The 22,137-nt window shown below is 41.3% G+C and overlaps 2 protein-coding genes across 3 annotated transcripts; one reads left to right on the top strand and one right to left on the bottom strand.

Moving 5' to 3' along the window:
• Nucleotides 1-2,746: 2,746 nt before the first annotated feature.
• On the top strand, nt 2,747-8,983 carry sarm1 (sterile alpha and TIR motif containing 1). Of its 2 annotated transcripts, XM_084558048.1 has the most exons (9): nt 2,747-2,989; nt 3,173-3,791; nt 4,912-5,530; nt 5,619-5,831; nt 5,929-6,020; nt 6,099-6,425; nt 6,533-6,722; nt 7,597-7,718; nt 7,964-8,983. In XM_084558048.1, exons 2-9 carry the CDS (start codon nt 3,328-3,330, stop codon nt 8,094-8,096), a joined length of 2,160 nt encoding a protein of 719 aa, XP_084414174.1. In that variant the 5' UTR covers nt 2,747-2,989; nt 3,173-3,327; the 3' UTR covers nt 8,097-8,983. The 2 variants fall into 2 exon arrangements, with proteins under 2 accessions (XP_084414174.1, XP_084414173.1); XM_084558047.1 differs by having other exon boundaries at nt 2,747-3,791.
• Nucleotides 8,984-9,175: 192 nt separating this feature from the next.
• Nucleotides 9,176-15,196, bottom strand: slc46a1 (solute carrier family 46 member 1). The gene is made up of 6 exons (XM_084559616.1): nt 14,472-15,196; nt 13,214-13,605; nt 12,634-13,112; nt 11,941-12,024; nt 11,574-11,730; nt 9,176-11,117 (listed from the first exon to the last, which is right to left on the bottom strand). Exons 1-6 carry the CDS (start codon nt 14,817-14,819, stop codon nt 11,063-11,065), a joined length of 1,515 nt encoding a protein of 504 aa, XP_084415742.1. The 5' UTR covers nt 14,820-15,196; the 3' UTR covers nt 9,176-11,062.
• Between the last annotated feature and the right edge of the window lie 6,941 nt (nt 15,197-22,137).

The following is a 22,137-nucleotide window of genomic DNA, read 5'->3' as shown; positions in this document are numbered from 1 at the left end:
ATTTTTGTAATTTAATTTTGTTTTGCAAAACTTCAAACAATAAAAAGTGTCAGCGTCCAAAAACATGTGTACCTAATTGTATATGTACAGTATTTCTGTATAGACCACAGGTGTCAGACATATGGCCCGTGGGCCAAAAGCCGCCCGACAGAGAGTCTAATCTGGCCCGCAGCATGAATTTGCAAAGTGCAAAAATAACATGCACTGTTTTAGTAAGAGAAGTGGACAGAACACAACGCTGAGACCCAGGACTAAACAGCAGACAGCAGCATGCTCAAATTTCACTTATTTTATACTTGTTCTTTTTTGCACTAAAACAAATGGAAAAAATCTGGAGTTGTCGTCACTTATAGGTTATTATGCTGTTATCTTACTGGTCCGGCCCACTTGAGATCAAATTGGGCTGTATGTGGCCCCTGAACTAAAATGAGTTTGACACCCCTGGTATAGACCATACCTTAGGAAAGCAATATATTGTAAGCATTATGTATTCTGTAATTTGAGTTCTGTGAAATGACCCCTGAAGGTCACATGTTGACAAGTTCTGTGAGGAAGCAACAAAGGGGTGATCGTAGCTGGTGTCTGTGTCTCATGGATTACAACATCGGTGAAAAGCATCCTGCCCTTGACCTGCACCGGGCGACCTCCTGTAACCCTGGACACTTGGGGTACGAAAGGTGGACACATCTACAGTACCTCACTGTAAATCTTGGGATATTTTATTAAAAGTTTTTATCTGAGAGTAGTTGGTTTTGTAGTTGGTGATGCTGATTAAATCAAAGCAACTAGTTTAGTAAGTTTCAAGTGTCTTCTAGTAGAGCTACAGTATATGTGTTCTCACCGTGACCGATTCAACCACATCCAGAGGAGGAAACGGAAACCTGACAGTAACTTTACATTAATTCTGTCAGAGAGGTGTCCATGCTGCCAGATGTCCCTTCACATCTGAAGTATTTTCTTATTCAGTTGTATTTGTTCAGTTGTTGAATAAATCCTCCTCGTTATCTGTCTTAGTCTGGAGTCTGACGCAGATCCACTCCTGATCTGGCTCTGTTTGACTGACACAAGACAACAGGAAGTGCACATGACAGCCTGAAGACACAACAGCCAGTGTTGTATAAGTACAGTATGTTAAAGAAGAGGATATTATATCACAGCAAAAGTACATCTTTTGTCCAGATGGTGGAGCTATGAGCTTATTATCCAAAAGCTGCTGACTCACAAACAATCAGTTCACCAGTTCACTGGATCAAATCAAACTGAGGGCTCAGTTTACTGATTATATATATATTTTTTTCGGTATTTCAGATATCAGAGATTAATCATGGATCACATCTACATCCAAATTACTTTCAACTATATTTTTTGTCTTATTTATATACAGCAGTTCACTTGTTTGAGTTACAAGATGAAGAGCAAAACTAAGAGTTTTTTCTTTTTTAAAAAAAAACAAACAAGTTTCTTTGCTGAACATAGGTTGTGAGCATTTAAATCAGATTTATGAGGAAACAACTGATGTGTTATTTGCACATTACTGACACATTTTACATTAAGACCAATTGAGTAACCATAGTTACTATGAGAAACCATAGTTACTCACCCGAGACTCACCTTTAGGAGGTCTCACTCCAGACTTTAGTGTGTTGAGAGAAATCTAAGGAGGATATGCGTGTCAAGGTCACAACATACTGCAACAGCACACACTTTGCACGGAAGAACCTGAGAAAACAGAAAAACTCCACTCATCAAACTCACCAGAGGCCTGCAGCAGTATCTTTATCTCGAGCATCTGCCCCATCACAGTGTGCTCCATGATGCTGGCTGTTGGCTTCATTGTCAGTATTCTTGGGCTAAAGTACCAAAAATGAAGCAGAAACACTTCTAACTTATTGCTATTCATCTCCCTCCATGTTCTTTCTCCAGAGCGCCCTTGTCTGTCTCTCTGTGTTTGTATTAGCGTCTGTGTGGGCATGGCCCTGATCCTGTGACTGCAGTCTTTGCATCCGCCTCTCATCACTTTATCGCAGATGACCACATCGTGCACAGGCAGCTCGATCATCTACCCAAGAACAATGCCATAGTTCACCATATTTTCCAAAAAGGAATTTAATGGCCCACCTACAGTGTTTGACAGTGTTGTGGGATGTAAGGACATAATTCACCAGAGTGCCAAGAAAGAAAATACTGGAATCATGATTATTATCAGTGATAAGACAAAGTAAAACAATCAAATATAAGTATATTACATTTATGCAAATAAGCCCACATCTTCCACGAATCAAAGCATTAAATATATATTTTTAAAAGTTAGATTATATTGCATAAAATCTCTCCATAAATCATCAACGACAAGAACATGATAAGACTTTAATATTTCAGTCACTAATTGTGTTCAAAACATTTTTAAAAAATGCAACGCAGCGAGTTTAGCTAATTCAGTGTCATTTCCATAAATCACAGCAACAGGGATCGCATTTTTCTTCTACACAATGACTCCACACATGCAAAAATCGCAAATAGCGACAATTTTGGGCTTCGTGGCTCTCCTTCCTTGCGACCTCCGTGGTACGGGCACGAGCAAATCATTTCGTGGGCGAGCTTTGCTGTGAACGCGCGTCCACCGCAGGGGGAGGGGGCCGGGCCAAGAGGGGAACGTATCCTGACGAGGAAACCGACTCTGACACAAGAGCGGCTGCATCTCATCTGGAGCCGGTGGGCGGTGCAGACCCTTGAAGATACAGGCAAACCTGCGGATGCTGCTGACCGAAGGATGCGATAGGTCAGGAGCTGCTTCTGGAGAGAAGCATCATAGTTAGATATTTTTGTGGAAACATCACATCGGATTGCGGAGGAAGGCACAACTATGACAACAACAAGCCTCCTTTGTCCGCAAAATCTCAGTATAAAAAGAAGAAACAGACAATAACAGATTATTTTCCTGGAAACAATTTGGTTTTCTTGATCGATCCTGAGATTTTGCCTCTGTAAGGTAAGGACGCCTCTTCAGGCTGGTAATCTACTGGTCGGTGGGGTGAGGACGACAAAGCAGCAGCTTAGAAGACAGGACAGTGCGTAAACATCCGCTGCTCAAGATCTGCTTATGAGTCTTTAAAGGCTCACTGCCAGAGAGAGGTGATGCAATTTGATGAAAGCTGTCATTTGTGATTCACAGCCGAGGCCTTGCTTGGAGCATCTGCAGGAGGAGGTAGTGTTTCCAGGGCTGTATATCACTGAGAGGGGGTTACAGGCCCCAGGAAACAGACACATATCAGTGGTGTAGGCCTGTACGCATCCTCTGACACCGCACAGGCTCGTTTCCGCCGGTAGATGCTCTTCTCTCTGACTCTCTTCTTGTGGCGACTCTATCGACATTTCTCCATCATGTTCAGCTCAGACAGACTCACCGTGCCGGAATATGTCAGCCGGTTGCAGAGAGGGAGGAGCGGTCCCGGAGGAGAGCCCAAGGCGGTCTCTCCGGGAATTCATGCCGACGTGCAGGCGGTTTTGGACACCTCGCTTCCCGCCCTCCGCTCCGCAATCAGGAGGCTGAAGTCAGCCAAGGAAACCTCAGATTCCGACGAGACCCGCGGAGCCATCGCCGAGATCTTTCAGCTGGTGGAAGAGGCCTGGGTTTTGCCCACCGTGGGGCGTCAGGTCGCCGAGGAGATCTGCAACAGAATCCGTCTGGATGGAGGCCTGGAGCTGCTGCTTCACCTCCAACAGACACCTGCCGTGGAGATCACCTACGAGTCTGCAAAACTGCTGGAGCAGATTCTGATCTCAGAGAACAGGTAGAGTGCAAACAACATGGTGGGCACTTAACACACTAACACGTAAAAATAAGTTTCTGTTTTGAAGATTTGTTTAGTTTCTGCTGAGGTTGTTTCACATTTGTTTTATTGGACAGAAGCGCCTCACCATTATGCAGTTTAAATTTGCAATTTGAGGTAAGCATGTGGCAAAGTAAACATGTCCAGCTCACCTACACGTTTAAAAAGTCTAAAAACAAGGTGATACCAAAAGACACAAAAGTTCTAATGAACAACAAGAAGTTTAACTCAGCAGGCTTAGGCAGTTTTATTGGCTGGTACACCAATCAGGCATAACATTATGACCACTGACAGGAGACGTAAATAACATTGACCATTTTGTGACAATGCAGTGTTTTGCTGGGAAATGTTTGGACATTGCATTCCTGTGGATGTTACTTAAGACATGTACCGCCCACCTAGACCAGACCAGGGACCCCCACCCCAATGACACTCCTTGATGTCAGCAGCCATCCCCAAGAGGATGCAGCCTGACACAGGAACACACACACAAAAACGGTTTAGGAACGAGTCAGAAAAACATGAAAAGCAGCACAAGGTGTTGACCTGGCCTCCAAATTCACTGGATCCCAAACTGATCAAGTATCTGTGGGATGCACAGGAACAAGCCTGATCCACAGAGGCCCCTCCCCTCAACCCATAGGATCCAAAGGCCCCCACTAACAACATTATGTGGCCAGACACCACAGGACACCCTCGTGTCCATTCTCCGAGGAGTCACAACTGTTTTGGAGGCACAAGGGTGGCCTACACAATATCAGGAAGGTGGTCATAATGTTATGCCTGGTCAGTGTAAAAGGCATGTTTATACCACCGGTAATAAAAAACCATAATATGTTTAATTTACAGTGACAATTTGAGAAGTCAGCTTCCATTTGAGAAGACAAATACTTGGTATTTTTACCTGATGAATAATTTAAAGGATGAATTGTTGTTGTTGACTAAATTGATAAACATTGTTGGTCTTATCATCACACCAGAAGACACAAACACATCATATGTCTGTGTATGTTTCATCTGTTCTGTAGTTTACTGATCAGATTGTATGAATTTTAACCATAAACCTAACTTTCGTTGACAGGGATTATGTAGCACGCATAGGTCTGGGGGTCATCCTCAACCTCACTCGACAGCAGGATGATGCCCAGCTGGCTCGCAGTGTCTCCGGCATCCTAGAGCACATGTTCAAACACACCGAGGAGACGTCCGTCCAGCTCATCTCTAACGGTGCCCTGGATACCCTCCTCTTCTGGTGCCGAGGTACGGACCCCACTGTGCTGCGTCACTGCGCTGTGGCCCTAGCTAACTGTGCCATGTACGGAGGCCACCGCTGCCAGCGATGGATGATCGAGAAGCAGGCAGCCGAGTGGCTTTTCCCTCTGGCTTTTTCCAAAGAGGATGAACTCATCCGCTTCCATGCCTGCTTGGCGGTGACTGTCTTAGCTGCGAACAGAGAAATTGAGAAAGAGGTGGTGAAGTCGGGAACTTTGGAGCTGGTGGAGCCGTTCATCGCGTCTTTGGATCCGGATGATTTCGCTCGCAGTTTATTGGACAGTGCAGACTCTATGCAGGGGAGGACCGCATCCGATCTGCAGCACCTCTTGCCTTTACTGGATGGCACAAGGCTGGAGGGAAAATGCATTGCGGCCTTTTACCTTTGTGTTGAGACCAGCATCAAGTCTCGTCAGCGCAACACCAAGGTACAGTCCAGTTGTTATAAGACTCAGATTTTCAATTATTTACTGCTCTGGTAAATTTGTTCTGAGTTTCAATTTAATTTCCTCCAAGATATTTCAAGAGATTGGGGCAGTGCAGAGCCTAAAAAGAATAGTCATGTACTCCAGTAATGGCACAGCCTGCGGCCTTGCCAAGCGGGCGCTGAGGATGATGGGAGAGGAAGTGCCAAGACGAATCCTGTCAAGTGTGCCCAACTGGAAAACCTGTGAAGTGCAGACATGGCTGCAGCAGGTTGGCTTCAGTGCCTACTGTGACCGCTTTCAGGTAAGCGAGAGAATCAATACTACTAGTATCGATCATCCATTCATCCACAGCTCAGTTGTGTTGTCAGTGATGTGACAGGGTTTTTTTTTTTATACAGGAGCTTCAGGTGGATGGAGACTTGCTGCTGAACATCACAGAGCAGGATCTGAGCTCTGATTTGGGCATGAATGCAGGCCTCACACGCAAGAGGTAAGCAGTAAACCTTTTCAAGGCTGACCAATGTGACAACGCTGTTGTTTACTTTTACTCTTCTATCTCATTGTCAAGGTTTCTGAGAGACTTGCGTGTGCTGAAGACCTACGCCAACTACTCCACATGCGACCCAAACAACATGGCTGACTGGTTAGTTGAGGTGGACCCTCGCTTCCGTCAGTACACGTACGGCATGGTCCAGTCAGGAGTGGACCGCAGCAACATCCAGAGCCTGACCGATCCACAGCTCCAGCACGACTGCCACATAGACAACGGAGTCCACAGAGCAAAGATATTGTCTGCAAGCCGCAAGCCCTTAAGACCGTGCCACACAGATGCTCAGCCTGCGGGGCCCGACGTCTTCATCAGCTACCGTCGGACTACCGGCTCCCAGCTGGCAAGGTCAGGACCATTTAGGAAGACAAAAATTATCAAATTAAAGAGGTCAAAAAAGGTGATTAATCATCCACTAACATGCCACTACTTTGTCGATTTCTCCCCAACACAAGCCTTCTGAAGGTGCACCTGCAGGTTCGAGGATACAGCGTCTTCATAGATGTGGAGAAGCTGGAGGCGGGCAAATTCGAGGACAAACTGATTCAGAGTGTACAGAGGGCACGTAACTTCATCCTGGTCCTGTCCGCCAACGCACTCGACAAATGTATGGGTGACACTGGTATGAAGGACTGGGTGCATAAGGTCAGGCGTATTTTCATTCTCTGAATCTCAAATGTCAAAATTATATATGAATGTATAAGGTGAGTATGTCTGTGAAGATTCTCAGTCATCCAGGTCATGGTGTATCTAAAACAAAGGTAACAGGACTTGTTTGGGTTTTCTTGAAGAGGTTTCAGTTCTCATTCAAGAGGTTTCTTCTTAATAGTCTTAACATTTCACTTGAGTAAGTTTAATCCCCATTCACATCTTGAGTCAAATTTAGAGTTTCTGAACATTCATGGGTCATTAGAGAACCATTCACCTGGAGGATACCGCCCAGATTAATCTGAACAACATCTTCTAATTGCAGTTGCGCATCTGGTTATAAATACACCCTAGACATGTGAGTTTCAGGTGGTCGCCAACAAGAAACAACTTGGATGAGTGGTGAAATGTCTCCAAAAAGCTAGATAGATAGATACTTTATTGATCCCATGGGAAATTTGGTAACCTCAAACACCTTTCTTTTAGGTATTATGAGGTGATTATAAAAATTGTAGGAGAGTGATTAGCAGTGCTCCAACAGTGGCATACCATATGAGGTAGTGGTCTAGTTTAGCATAGTGATTGGTTGGAAAATTCACATTTACGCATCCAAATACAAAGCTGAAACAAAGACAGTTGGACTTGTTTGAGTTTTCTTGATGACGCTTTACCACTCGTCCAACTGGGGGAAAAGTCAAATAAGTCCAGTTGTTTTACTTTTGTTTTAACTATACCATGACCTGGATGACTCTTCACGGACATATCACATATACATACTGTACATATTGTGATCAGATGATGTTCTACTTGCAGATGATTCCAGTCATTTGTGCTTTTTAATATTTCATAGAAAATATAATTTCTCTTTCAGGAGATAGTCACGGCCCTGGCTGGTAAGAAGAACATAGTTCCTGTCACAGATAATTTCATGTGGCCTGACCCCATGTCTCTACCAGAGGACATGAGAGCTATTCTCAACTTCAACGGCATCAAGTGAGTGGTTATTTTCTGTAAAGAGGACAGGAAATCCTGTCTTCAACACGTTTAACGCAGTTTGTTTTGTAGTACTCATGCTACGATTGTTAATCTCTCAAAGCATATGTCTTTCATGAACAGCTTACGACTACAAAGATTAAGTTTATTGTTTGTGTAGGTGATTAACTGTAAAATGTCCATTAGAAACAGCTTGTTCATTTGAATGCACATCACGAAACTCCTGTTGCCTTCTCTTGACACAGATGGTCCCATGAATATCAGGAGGCCAGCATCGAGAAGATCCTGCGCTTCCTGAAGGGACGCCAAGACCAAATCGACAGCCCAGGCGGCTCCAAAGGGCAGAAGAAGAAAGAGGCTGACATAAACAAAGCTTGACCTCAGCTATAATAGCGTATATATATTCCCTGACGCCAAATTCCTCCTGTCCTATATGTTGAACTGTCCGGCAGCTTTCCCTGCTCTGCCCAAAAGCATGTGAAGTGAATTTAGTTATGTTAACGCCTAATATGGAAACGTCATAAACAAATAAATGGGATTTAAACAGGGATTTCAGGTTGTCCATAATAAGCCTTTAACGTCAGCTCTCTCACACTGCTGTATATGTGTAATCAGGTACAGTATACGCCTTCTGTATCTCAGGAAAATAACTGTGATAGACCAGCAGTCATTTAGCGCCCAGCAAGTCATCTGCAAACACTTCATAACAGTTACTGTATAAACAATCACCTTTTGTTTAACTGGTCTCATGATTTTACTGACATGTCATGTGTTTTGTTCCCAGGTTGTGTTAGAAAAGAAACCTCAATGAAAACTTCCGTGTAGTATTAAGGAAATGTTTGGACTATTGAAATGGATAAAGGTGACTTTGACATACACTACCTTACAGAACTAAAAAATACTGCTGACTTCAGATTTATTTCTCAGTGTTAAGTCTTGATGAGTAATTATCCATCTGCTCAGCAACTGAAACTGCATACTAATCCAAAAAAAAACAAAACAGAAACTGAATCCAGCAATATAACACCGCGGATCACAGACATCTGTAAAATGTGATTTATGAAGTCCTGTTAATGAACCACAGCAACCACCAGGATGTGTTGGTCATATTCACTGATCAATAAAATGACTGTAACTTGAAAAACACGATTTTTCTTGCATCAATAAGGCACTTGGAGGCTTGAAATGATGATGAAATATAAGTGGTCTTTCCAAATGAAGTTATCCGATCATGCCTTAATATTGTTTTCCTGTAATGCTCACCTCATTAATTAAATGTACTGAGTTAAAATTAGCTTCTTTTGTCCAGTAGCAATAATTTACGGTGTTTTCTGAAAGAGTGAACCAAAAATTTGCTGCATTTATTTAAGACATAATGATAAAAAAAATAAAATGTGTACAAAAAATGTAATTCTTTTCATTTTTACAAATCAATTTATAAAACGACATTTTTCACAAACTATTCAAAATCATCCAGAATGATTTTAGCTTGCAAATAGTGCAATGAGAAAATGCAGTGGTTACAGAGTATGTCTGAAGGATGGCTTTGGCCACATGATCCCACCCAACCGCAGCCCACTGTCAACGGCAATCTTCATGCAGATCAATTCACATTAGCTCAGTAAATACTTCCCTTAACCTCGTAACTTCCCTTTGAGTATTTTAAAGACGATTTGGAAGCTCGTGTTCCCAAACTGTGCAACTAGGACGTGACCCCTGTGTGAATGTTGACTGTGGGTTTATGCTTTGGGACTATCCAGTGTTGGTGGCGGGGGTGGTAGTAGCGGGAGGGGAGCTCTTTAGGGAGTTTGAACCATGCGATCTGCTTTATGGAAGGAGGAAGGACAACAGAAGGGTCAAGATGTAACTCAGTAATCCCTGGCTGCATGTAGAGTTTCACTCTGGTGGTTGTGTTTGCACATGCTTGGCACAGATGGAGTTTTACCGACCACTTCTACCAAAGAGTTCAGGACAGCCCTGAACACGACTGACTCAAATGTGAAAAACGGACTGTAGAGATACAACAACAAACAAATGCATTTTAACTTATTTATACGCTGCAGAGTAGCTCGTGAATTTCTCCCAGGAATTATTTAAGTCTCGTCTTATAATAATAAATCAGAAATGATTTGTTCTTGAAATATTTGATCACATTGTACATTATTAACTGTAGTTCAGTAATACGTATTATATTTGCATGTGAACCACAGTAGAGATATACATGAGCACAGAATCAAGTAAAGTACTGGTCCTCAGAACTGTCCTTACACACATTCTGAGTACCAAATGTCACAGTTCACAACAGAAATGATCATGGAACGGTGGCTGCAATGAGATTGATGTTATATAATGTAAACTGAATTACCTGACAAAGGTATAAGTCCATTTTTACATACACTAGGTCACTTACATTCATTCTGTATAAGTTACGTCTCAGAACAAAACTGTAGGTTTTTTCTGGAAAGTTTTAGTCTACAGAGGACGTCTTATCTCTTCTTCTCCTCTCCTTTTCCACAAATTGTTCTTACACTCATTATCTTTGTAGTATATTTGTCTTTTTTGTCCATTATGTGAAAGAAAAACAATCATCAAGTCGGCCGTGTAGAACGCTTTAGTGCGTCTTGACAAGATTCAGTGAGAAAAAGTATTTAAAAAAAAAAATCCATCCGGATGTAAAAACTAATGCAACTTTTTTTGCATACCATGTCTTTTGTCAATATCAAAGGATTTACTGACAACATGGTGCTTTAAAAATATTGTTCTAAGACTTATTTTCCTGCTATTGCTGTGAGAGGAAGAGGAAGGAGCAGCAAGTGTACAAAGGGTGCCTCACGTATTGATTATGGCTGTATCTAGAAACCACACCCGGGTCAGGTGGTTGAAATTTTACTGTGAATAAATGATTCACTGAAGACACATTACATTACAGTCATGTTTGACGGTGTCTTCTTATATTAACACCTAAATCTGGAGTTCTATTATTACTAAGAAATGAATAAATTAAAAACGGCACTGTAAGGCTTGGTGGAATGACTGAAGACTACAGTCTGTCTTTTGGTCCCGAAAAGACAAAACTCCATGTTATTATAAGGACAGACAAGGTTTAGCAGTAATGTCAGTCAGGACATCTTTGGTCATCCTTTAGTCTCAACCTCTTTGGTGCGACTAGTTGGAAGAATCCCACTGCAGAGATAGTTGAGTGTGTTAAGATGTTTAGATCCAGGTGTCTCCCAGCTTCTGAAATAGACGTGATGGACATCTCGGTGTCAGAGCAGCTCACCTCACAGACGGGACACCAGGATGAACAGTAGCTCTGTGACAGGCCACTGAACCGCCTCTTCCGGTTAGGATATTGGGGAGTCTCTTAGTTCTCTCCTCTGGTCTAAACACTGCAGGGTCCTAGAACGACAAACATGGAAATGGTTTATTAAGATCGATTTACAGATTAGAGAACCAGTGCACCAGAAGAAAAGCGACAAAAGTAAACAAAAATGACAACGTTCAAAGGGCAAACAAGAGGCTCTTCTTGTTTCACAGCTTCATCTCATCTGTACATTCAAACAAATGAACACTTTCATAACAACACGATTATCTAGAATTAATAAACTGTACACAAACTGATCAGCATGGTTCCTCTTTTGAACGAAAGATACAAACTACCGCCACCTGCAGGAATCAAGAGATATTTAATTTCATCCAGTTGCAGATTGTATGTGTAAAGTTTACACACTGTCAGCTGTAGCCTTTGTGGTGTGTTCAAGTGCAACGTTTTGGTCAAGGCACAGTCGGCCTTTGATGCCAGGAGTTTGCTGTGTCTGCACCTTTAGACAGTCGATGAGAAAAGAGCAGGCTTACCCAATTATCCCAATAGGTATGAAGAGTATGATGGCACCAAAAAGGAAGGGGAAGCCCTTCATGAAGTGCAGTGTGGCTGGGTAGAGGGAGTTGAAGACACCACTGCCCACCAGATAACACAAGCTCTCCACGCAGGCGACGGAGGCGAACAGGGCACCTGGGAAAAAGTACACAAACACAATTATACACACAAGGTGTCCCTCATGACAAAGAAACGTGATTCAAATTAAACTGCACTGTGGCGTTACTGATCCAATTAGCTCGCTGACTTGTTCCACCACTACACAGCTGACACACTGCACTGGATCTTATTTCCATGTGTGTATTCATTTAACTTAAATACAATCCTCACATCCGAGTGACTGACCTTGCTCTGACGGGTCCACCAGCTTGGACAGCTTTGACCTGAGCACAGGGGTCGCAGCTATGAAGAGGAAAGACAGACCGTATCCTGGTGACAGAAAAATAAACAAACAAATATTTACTCAGATTAAATAGTTAAATGTCGTTAAAACATCCAGAAATCAGTCGATAAAACTGTTTTCATTTTGTAAACCGAACTACATAAGACCCATTTTAAGCACTTATACTAAATGTTGCAAAATTAAAAGTAACACATTTCAAAACTATTTTCTCAATTCCAAATTTCTTGGTGTTAACACTGTAAGAATATATTTGTGAAGTTATGTCATAACACGTCCCGTACATAGTTGTGCAACTGACTGACATTTTACATTTTATTACATAAAATCCTCAATATCCTGTACATGTGTGAACAGCGTTAATTATCCCCAGGAGCCACAGACTGACACAGTGGTGAGCTTTTAATTGGCTGCTAGTCCAGGTTGCCAACACACACCTGTTCAGTCTGACACTTGCTGAGCTGTACTCATTCCTCCTGTTAAAATGTGAAATTAATTTCACACGTAGCTGAAAAAAACAGTAGTCAAAAGGTTTTGGTAGAGCAGGGAAAACAAAATAAAGGAGGAGGAAGAGTTTAAACTTCAGAGTAGGTAAAACTTTATAGGGACGCAATAATCTGTCATCCTGACCCTCTCACCTGTAAACATGAACTGGGTGGTGTTAGCTACAGAAAACACCACCAGACCAGTGATGTTGGACACCAGACCCACGAGGGCCACCCAGGAGTCCTCCAGGCAGCGCTGCATGATCTTCAGCCCCAGCAGACTGCTCAGGTAGGCCAGGTGGTGGGCGGCCGACCCGTAGCCGATGAGGGCCGGCCCCCAGCAGAGCGGCGAGCTCAGTTCGTACAACACGTACAGCTCTCTGCTGCCGAAGTGAACCGTCACCACCAGAAAGAAGCACAGCGTGTAAAGCCACAGCTTACATATGTGAAATCTTCCACCAGCCTCGCTGCTGCTGCCTCCTGTTGAGTAGAGGTGCCAGACGGCTTTATGGTGGCGAGCCGTGAGGAGTTTGGCACTTGGGTCTGGCGGGACAGAGTCCCGGACAAACAGGTAAGCGTACAGAGCTGAAGCCAAGTTGGTGGCCAGGACCAGCCAGAATGGGTTGATGTAACTGAACAAAAAACAGAAATAAATGCATCACTTTTATTTTATTTTGAAATGAGCGTCCTGGTGTAAATGAAAATGATAAAGTCAAAAACCTAAATTTCTTACCCTTGCGCACGCCGCCACTGCCCTCCAATGATGCTGGCTAACATCCCTGACAGACCCAGACAAGCCTCCAAGATTGCCACCCTGAAGGTGCGGGACCTCCTGTCACTGATGTCTGCCACATATGCAAAGCAGCCAGCCAGGATGGCATTAAAGTCACCGGATAGGCCACTGAGCAGCCTGCCCACCAGAAAGTAGACAACAGGCAGCTTGAGGTACATCACTATAAGGTAAACCACCGCCTGCAGCGCGAGGCCAAGGTTGGGGATGATGAGGACTGGTCTGCGACCTGCGAGGTCGCTCCATGAGCCCAGGAGAGGCACCACCAACAGGCCGACAGAAAAGCCTCCCAGGCTGATGTACAGGTTCCAGTGGGCTGTCAAGGTTTCCACCTCCTGAAGAAGACAAGTTTTAATCACACCGATCAGTGAGCATCGTGAGCAGAGACGCTGTGACGGCACAAAGTTGTTGCTTCTATCCTATCTTTATCTTTGCTTCTCCATTTGTCAAATTAGACGCATATGACACACTGTGACCTCTGTCCAAAAACCCTTAACTGGTGCACATTCAGCATGTTTGTCTTGCTCAGTTTCAACTTGTGATCGCTGTTCCTCTTTGTAAAACTGCTGGTGGGATAAATGGTGATAAACTTTCACATCTCCTCTCGCTTTTGTGTTTCATGTGTAGCTTTTTATTATCTCTGAACTGAATGCTTTTACGTTGCTTATAATATTTATTTATACAAACATTAATATTCCCCATGATCTTTGTTTGCATGCCCGGTTTTTATCACTTGACAATGCAACACAAAAAATGTCTTACATGTTTACTGTTCAATCTTCATGACTGCTTTGCACAGAACCAGAAAGAGCTTTTTAAACTGTCCAGACACAGCATTTTGGCACTGGCCCTCAAAATAAACCTGTACAAATTTATTTATTTGAAGTCTTGAGAATATAATTCCCTTACAAATCTTGTCCATGTCATAGGGTTGTGTTATTGTGTGCTGTCCCTTTACTTAGCGTTGTTTAAAACCCACTTTGAAACGCATTCATTTATAAAACCAATCACGCTTTTCATGCTCCATTTTATTGTCAAATCTGCAATATTAAACAATCAATCTTCGGTAAGTTTTAATGTCAGGGGCACCTTTGCATATTTTTCCCTCAGACCAAGGACACTGGCTAACAGTAGCAGTCTGGCTACACCGACAGAAAGGCTGAAGTGTGACCCAGGCGTAGAGCACTTCTTTCGGCTCTACCTTCTGGAGCGGGTCCGGTGGGACTGAAGCGTTGCTGCACTCCGAACTCTTGGAGCCGTTGTAGCCGAGGTCCTCGCTGATGCGGTCCCACAGATACTGTGTGGACAGAGGAGCCTGCAGGGCCAGAGAAAACATGGACAGGAACAACACTGGCTCCACGGAGACCGGCAGGGAGCATGCACGCAGCGGCTGTAGGAAGCTGGTGGTCGGTACACCAGCCTCCTCCACCTGCTCATCCTCCTCGTCCTTAGGGACTTTGTGGCCGGGGGAGTCGGACCGTTGGCCGTCCGTTGATACGGCGTCGAGGACATCTCCGGGAAGAATCGCTGCGGTGTCCGACTCGTCCATGTCGAACCCACACAGCTGTAAACATTAACGATTAATACTATGAACTCGTTTCACGAAGTATTAAGTTAAAAACTAAGCACAAACATCGTGTGACAGTGCAGCTAACTAGCTAACTGTCCTAGTTCGTGGTTTGTTCATACAGTGGCTGCTAACTAGCTTACATGAACATGAGGTAGAAGGTTAATTTATCTACAAGCTCAGCGAAACACTGGTGCACATTAAAGCGTGGACTTGGCTCCCCCTGCTGGACGATAGATGAACTACACTTTAATGTTTATGCTAAATAAACATTAAAGTGTAGTTCATCTATCGTCCAGCAGGGGGAGCCAAAAATGCTAATGACAGTTAGCTTCGGTAAACAGCATCAGCTGTTACTGCACAATTAACTACACACGATGGGCATAGGTCAAAAAATAAATAAATAAATCAGAGGAAAACTAATTAAACACAAATCTTACATATTAAAGAGACTGTTTAGTTTTTATTCTGTTTTTTTTATTTTTATTATTTGTTTTACAATTTACATTTCCCAACACAACTATCTAAATACTGCTCCAAAGCCTTTATTATATGGTGTAGTGTAAAACAACCAAACAAATAAAAATCCACCACATAACTAACTTTATCATTTCTACTTCCACCAATTTCTAAAAACACTTAAAACAAACATGACGTCCTCAACGCATACTCCCAACGAGCTACTTCCTAGTGAATTGTTTTTTTTAAAAAGCGTATTATTTACCCCATTTAATATTCAAATTAACAAGTTTTGTGAGCTGATTTAGTGATTACAGTTCCACAGCTTACATTCTGTCTATATGCCTTGATCATTCAGGCAAAAAAAAACAACAACACATATTTTAATGGTTTATTGTGCTCACAAACGAGCCATAGTTAGCCTAAAATCTAAAAAACAGTTCCTGACCGGATGTTAAACAGGCATTGTGAAATTGAATAAAAGTATTAAATGTTAAACATTACTAACCTCAGAAATATTATACACATGACTGAGTTTTTCTAGTAGGGAACTTTTCTTTTTGTTTTCACAGTCAAGCCCTCTTGAAAAGTATTATTCTCCTCCCTTGATACCTCCAAATGTAGTTTTACTACATTTAAAAAGCAGCTTATCATAAATACTATTTGGCAGAATATTATTGAATTCTAAATGGACAAGTGGATTTATTGGAATGTCTTTTCTGAATCACACACTACAATGTTCAGGTTGGTTCTGACAGCAGTAATAACAAAGAAAAACTGAAATTGAAAGCAGATATGAGTGCTTTGGGATGGTTGGAAAGTTTTGTTTAGATGGGTACTTTCCTTTTACATTCTTCAGACAGTGATCAGGCTGTTCTTATAAATTACAATTAAAGAATTCACATAGATCCAACAATCTGCTTAGAAAAATAGTAATTCAGCACAAATTAATGAAAGTTTATTTTGTATGGGTGGCAAGACATTTAAGATATTTAAATTAATCTACTCAATATCTTTTTTGAAGGACCAACGGACATAATTAGACATCAATTTATCTACTATATCGTCATCATCACTGTCATTTTCATCATTAATTGTAACTGATGCAACAGAGCAACACAATAAATCAACACTTAGATCAACATTTTAAGAAGCTGATGGACTGTAAGTATAATGTCTCTTTCTGTTTATAGTGGATATAGTTATTCAAGGTCATTGACCTCAAATTGTGACTTTTTCTTAATGAGTAAATGCAAATAAAAGAAACTTAAATGCTGCCCTGCTTTGTCCCTTTAGGTGTGCTTTAACCAGACGAACGGGTGGCTTTCTTTCACTAAAGAACAAATGATTTGTTTTTGGCGTCACCTTCATGGGCAGGAGCACAAAAAGAGAAGGTACTTTCCTCGCTGTCAGTCGGTCACGTGCTCTAGACATGACTTTCTATAATCATCATCTAAAAACTAATAAATAACCGGATGAAACACGTATTTAAAAAGACGTCTGGCTTGTAAACCTGACATTGAGGCGTGTACAGCTGAGATGTTTTTAAGAGTTATCTTGTTTACATGGCATTTTGTCCCAAGCCAGATGAAAATACTGAACATATATATTATAAATTTAAATATTTTAATCATCTCGCGTCTAAATGTGAATATAAAGGAAGAGTATCTGTTTAATGCAGCTGTATAACATCCAAAAACGCTGAATTTTAGATTATGTGTCAAAACTATAAACTATAAACGTTACACTGATCTCATTTAATCATTTTGACTGTCAAGAAAGTTAAAATAAAATACTTCTAAACCACTAAAAGCAAAATATCTGAAATTTTGAGTTTAAATAGGTATTCATAAATGATTTATGAGAAACATTTGGCTGTTTTTTTTTTTGCATTTTCTGACCCTTACCCCTACTCCAGACACCCAGTCTCTCTCTCACCAGCCCTAATCCACCAAAGTAAAGAATGGTTTTGTATATATTGTGTATTGTTCTATTTTTTGTTTCTTTACAAGTGTCTTGTTTTTGCACGTCATGCTGCTCACATGTACCTTAAATTGGCCCTCGGGGACAGATAAAGTCTCCCGAATCTGAATCTGAAATATCTGCATTTAAAAAACCAAAAAAAAAATTAGCCAAGATATTACATTTAAAAGCAGACATCTTTCTCTGTGCAACTGTCAGGGACTTTCAACTTTAGAGTAATTACACACCTCATGCAATACAAACCTCACTCGTCACCCTCTTGTTTTCACATTTTCACTATTACACACACACACACATACACTTGCAGTAGTAGGAGGGGGATCCGGTTTGTCTACATTTCAGTCTCTGTGAGAATGTTTTCAGTGGAATCACGGCATTGTTTTCTTTCCTTCTTTCTTTTTTTTTTTTTTTTTTTGAAGTTCCACCCAAGAAAGTTATTTAGAGAACATTTAATCCTGTTATCTGGATAGACGTCAAGATGATCCTTCTATGGGGCATTGACGGCAGCAACACTGTCAATGGCGGTGGAAAAAGTACTCTGATCTTTTGTTCAATAAAAATACATGCTTACAGTGCGTAAGTAATTACACAAGAAAAAGGGCTTTGTCACTGTTTTCATTTTATATATACTATTGGATTATTATTACATTAACATTCAATTAATATTTAAGTGTTGCAGCTGATGAACACTGAGCTGATCTGACTAATTCTTTATACAGGCAGATGAATTAATTTACTGCAAATTATTAATCATTCATTCATTCATTCATCTTCTGTAACCGCTTATTCCTGTTAAGGGTCGTGGGGTCTGCTGGAGCCTATCCCAGCTGTCATTGGGCGAGAGGCGGGGTACACCCTGGACAGGTCGCCAGGCTATCGCAGGGCCAACACAGAGAGACAGACAACCATTCACACTCACATTCACACCTATACGGACAATTTAGAATCACCAGTTAACCTAATGAGCATGTCTTTGGACGGTGGGAGGAAGCCGGAGTACCCGGAGAGAACCCACGCACACACAGGGAGAACATGCAAACTCCACACAGAAAGGCCCAGTCGGCCCATGGATTCAAACCCGGAACCTTCTCGCTGTGAGGCATCAGTGCTAACCACCGTTTAGTGAATATAGTATAATAAATCCCTCTGAAATATGTTGTAATGTAAGTACAAAGTAACCTAAAATCATATCACCCAAGTGAATTACAAGTACCAGAGAATAGTACTTAAGTACTTGAGTGAATTAGTTACACATACATGAGTATTTTATTCCATTTATTTCTGTCTTCTTAAGACATCTAAGCCCTTACATCTTTGATACAGTGACTGAGCCTTACTCTATCCCCTACACGCGTAAGGCCTTTTAGTTTTTCTTTTGTTTACACCTGACGCAGACAAACCAGCAGTCACAGATCACAGTGAAGATAAAATGTTTTTTTGTTTTTTTTTTATCTGTAGATTATGGCTCTTTGTAGCTTACCTTATCTTCTCCCCACTTCAACACACCTGGAATCACACCCTCTCCATCCAGGCCCCTCACTCTAAAGTTAATTTTTAATCTCTTTTCAGGGACATCCCGCATATACGGCTATATAAACTGAGACTTTATGCGTTTCCGTCTCTCAAACACCACTTGGTGTCACTAATAATATTTATATATTTTTTTACGTTGGATGTGTCGAACTCACTCTGTGGATCATGTCTGGATTCTTTAAATGGCTCTGGAGGTATAGGAATTACCTTGCGATACTGCTGACACCTCTTTTGCTTCTTCCTCTGCCGATTGTCATCCCCACCTCGGTAAGAAATGCAGTTTACATGTGCGTTTTTTTGTCATATGACACATCTCCAGACATGTTTAAGACCTCATATGTTGTTGTTTAACTGTATTATCTATAGTAGTCCAGAGCAATACAATGTATACTGTATATTAAAACACCAATGCGAACATATACAGTAGGTTTCACGTTTCGAAAATACAAAAATAATGAGTACTTTTTTTTTGTCTTTATTATAATTACAATTTGGGGAAGTTTAGTCAATAATCTGTCGGACTACTGATTAGACACCTTTCTGGAGATGGAGTCAACAGATTCATTTGCTGTATGCCGTAGTATGCTGTAGTATGTTAAGTTAAATTGGCTTGATATACATACCAAGGTAAATTTTACTGTACACTTAAGTTATCCAACTAACCTGGATTAACATTCATTCATTCATTCATTTTCTGTAACCGCTTGTCCTCTGTAGGATCACGGGGGAGCTGGAGCCTCTCCAAGCTGTTGGATTAACATGCAGCTACATAACATATGTTTCCCACTGTTTCACAATCAAATCTGATATTTGCGATTTACGCTTTGATGCTGCAAAAACTACAAGAACTACCTCAAGCACAGTCCTTACAATAATGAGACAAAGTCCTATCACCAACATAAGCAATGAATCTGTCTGTATCCACAGGAAGATACTACCTAAAGGACAGGGATCCTAGGGCTCTGTCTGTTTTCTCTGTTTTTGAATCTGTAATACCTTCAAGAATCACCCACTACACCTCACGCAGTACCAGTGTCTACAAACCTGCCTCGTGTCTTTTAATTAAATTCAGTTCATATAGTGTCTATAACGGCACAAACTGTCTCAAGACGGTTTACAAAATCCAGTCTGAAACCCGGCTTGAACCTCCAGAGCAAGCATAAAGGAGACGGTGGCAAGGACAAACTCAGTTTTAACAGGAAGAAACCTTGAGCAGAACCCAGCAGAGGTGTCAAAAGTATTCACATTCTGTACTTAAGTAAAAGTATGGATACTTGTCTAAAAAAATACTCTGGTAAAAGTAAAAGTACTGATTCAACTCCTTTACTCAAGTAAAAGTAAGAAAGTACAGGCTCTGAAATGTACTTAAGTAAAAAGTAAAAATTATTTTTTGCTATTAATGAAACAATTCATCTGTTGATAATTTTGCAAAATGAAAACGTTCTAGCAGAATAATCTAGACTGAATTGACCAGATGTCCTGCATGAACATCTGGATCATTTTTAATAATAAATTGAGGGTTACTGAGTTGTTGTTTTTAAACCGCTAGCTAGTGTTAGCTATAAACTATCAAAACGGTGTGTTTCCATAGCATTGCTAACGTTGTAAACTAGCTTCCAAAAAATCATAATCCAAAAAGCTAATGATAGCAACAGAAACCACACCATACCTGAATTTGTTTTTTCACATTAGACCAATAGTTCTCAAATAGTGGGGTCAGGTGGACTTTCAGTATTAACGTCTCTATTGATGCTTGAACGATAAACAAGCCTCCAGTCACTAGGTGGCAGCAGAGCTCAAACTAATTAACAGGCTGCCTGTTCAAAACAGTAGAAGAAGAACACAGGAAGCGCATCTTCGACTTTCCTTCTCTAGTCCGATGCTCTAGTCATGTCCGATCATGTCACGTCTTTTACGTCTTGTCATCCGTGGAGGTTAAAAAAGTAACGAGCCTGTTTTTCAAATGTAAGGAGTAGAAAGTACAGATACTTGTGTACAAATGTAGGGAGTAAAAGTAAAAAGTCGTCAGAAAAAGAAATACTCAAGTAAAGTACAGATACCTGAAAAATCTACTTAAGTACAGTAACGAAGTATTTGTACTTCGTTACTTGCCACCTCTGGAACCCAGCTCATATGGAGGGCCCCATCTGCCTAAGGCCAGACAGGTAGAGACAGAAAAAGGGAGGGAAGAGAGCAGCGAGAGTAACAAAATAAACATACATGGGGAGAGAGGCACACAAAACAGTTAACATGCTATACAGTAGTACCACAGAACTGCATGAGTAGTAATAGAGAAGAAATTAGAAGACAGGAGCTCAGTGCCAGAGAAAAGACAATAAAGGTCATGTGCTCAGTGCATCATCCTCCAGTTGCCTAGGCCTATTGCAGCATAACTAAGGGATGGTTCAGTCCAGCCCTAACTGTAAGCTTTATCAGAAAGGAAAGTCTTAAGCCTGACCTCAAAAGTAGAGGGGGTGTCTGCCTCCCGAATCCAAACGGTTATTTACTGTTGACAGCCTAGAAAAATCTGTATTAAAGAAGCCACGGGTCAAATGTCAAAGATATCCTGGTGTTTTACTGTCTCATATCGGATATCTGATCTTAGCCCGAAGACAAAAATCTAAAGAACGGATTCAACCACGATCCTACATTTCATTCAACAAAGTGTTGGACATCTATCGTCTATACTTTGTCTAGACTGAGACCAAGTCCTGTCACCGACTTGAGAGGTGAAGTCAGTCTGTATCCCAATCTACAGTCTCCCTAAAGGCTAGGGTTTGTCAGGTTCTGTCTGTTTTCTGTGCTTTCCTGTCTCTAACACCTTTAAGAATCACACACCACACCACAGACCAATATCTAACCAGCCTTCAAACGCAGGAAAACTCTTATCAAGTAGGCCACAGTTCAAATCCTTTTAGAAGAGATTCGCAGACTCTCTGGTCTGTTTTGTGTGCTTATCTGTCGGCAAAAACTTCAACACTTCACATAGTTTTTCCTATCCTTAGACAGGGAGAAAGATCCCCATTACATGATTAAAATTATATGAAGAAAACATTTTATTGCTATTGCTATTTGAGCAAATTATTCTTGGCTTTATAGTTTTAAGCTTAAAATCCAACAGATGTGTAATTCCTAGCTGGAAGCAGCACAAAGATCACATATGTTATCACAGACGTAATAAAACTCTGTTTTAAAACCTCGCTATGCAAGAGAAGTGCTCATTCTCAGCTGGAGAATGATAACAGAGAGAGGTGTGATTTGAAGAAAAAAGGGCAGACTCAGCTGTCAGCACTGTGGGTTTGAAAGTGATTTAAAAAGTTAAAGA

Source organism: Chelon labrosus (assembly GCF_963514085.1).
Source record: "Chelon labrosus genome assembly, chromosome: 13".
NCBI classification, from domain to species: Eukaryota; Metazoa; Chordata; class Actinopteri; order Mugiliformes; family Mugilidae; genus Chelon; species Chelon labrosus.
This window is presented reverse-complemented; position numbering and strand designations above follow the sequence as displayed.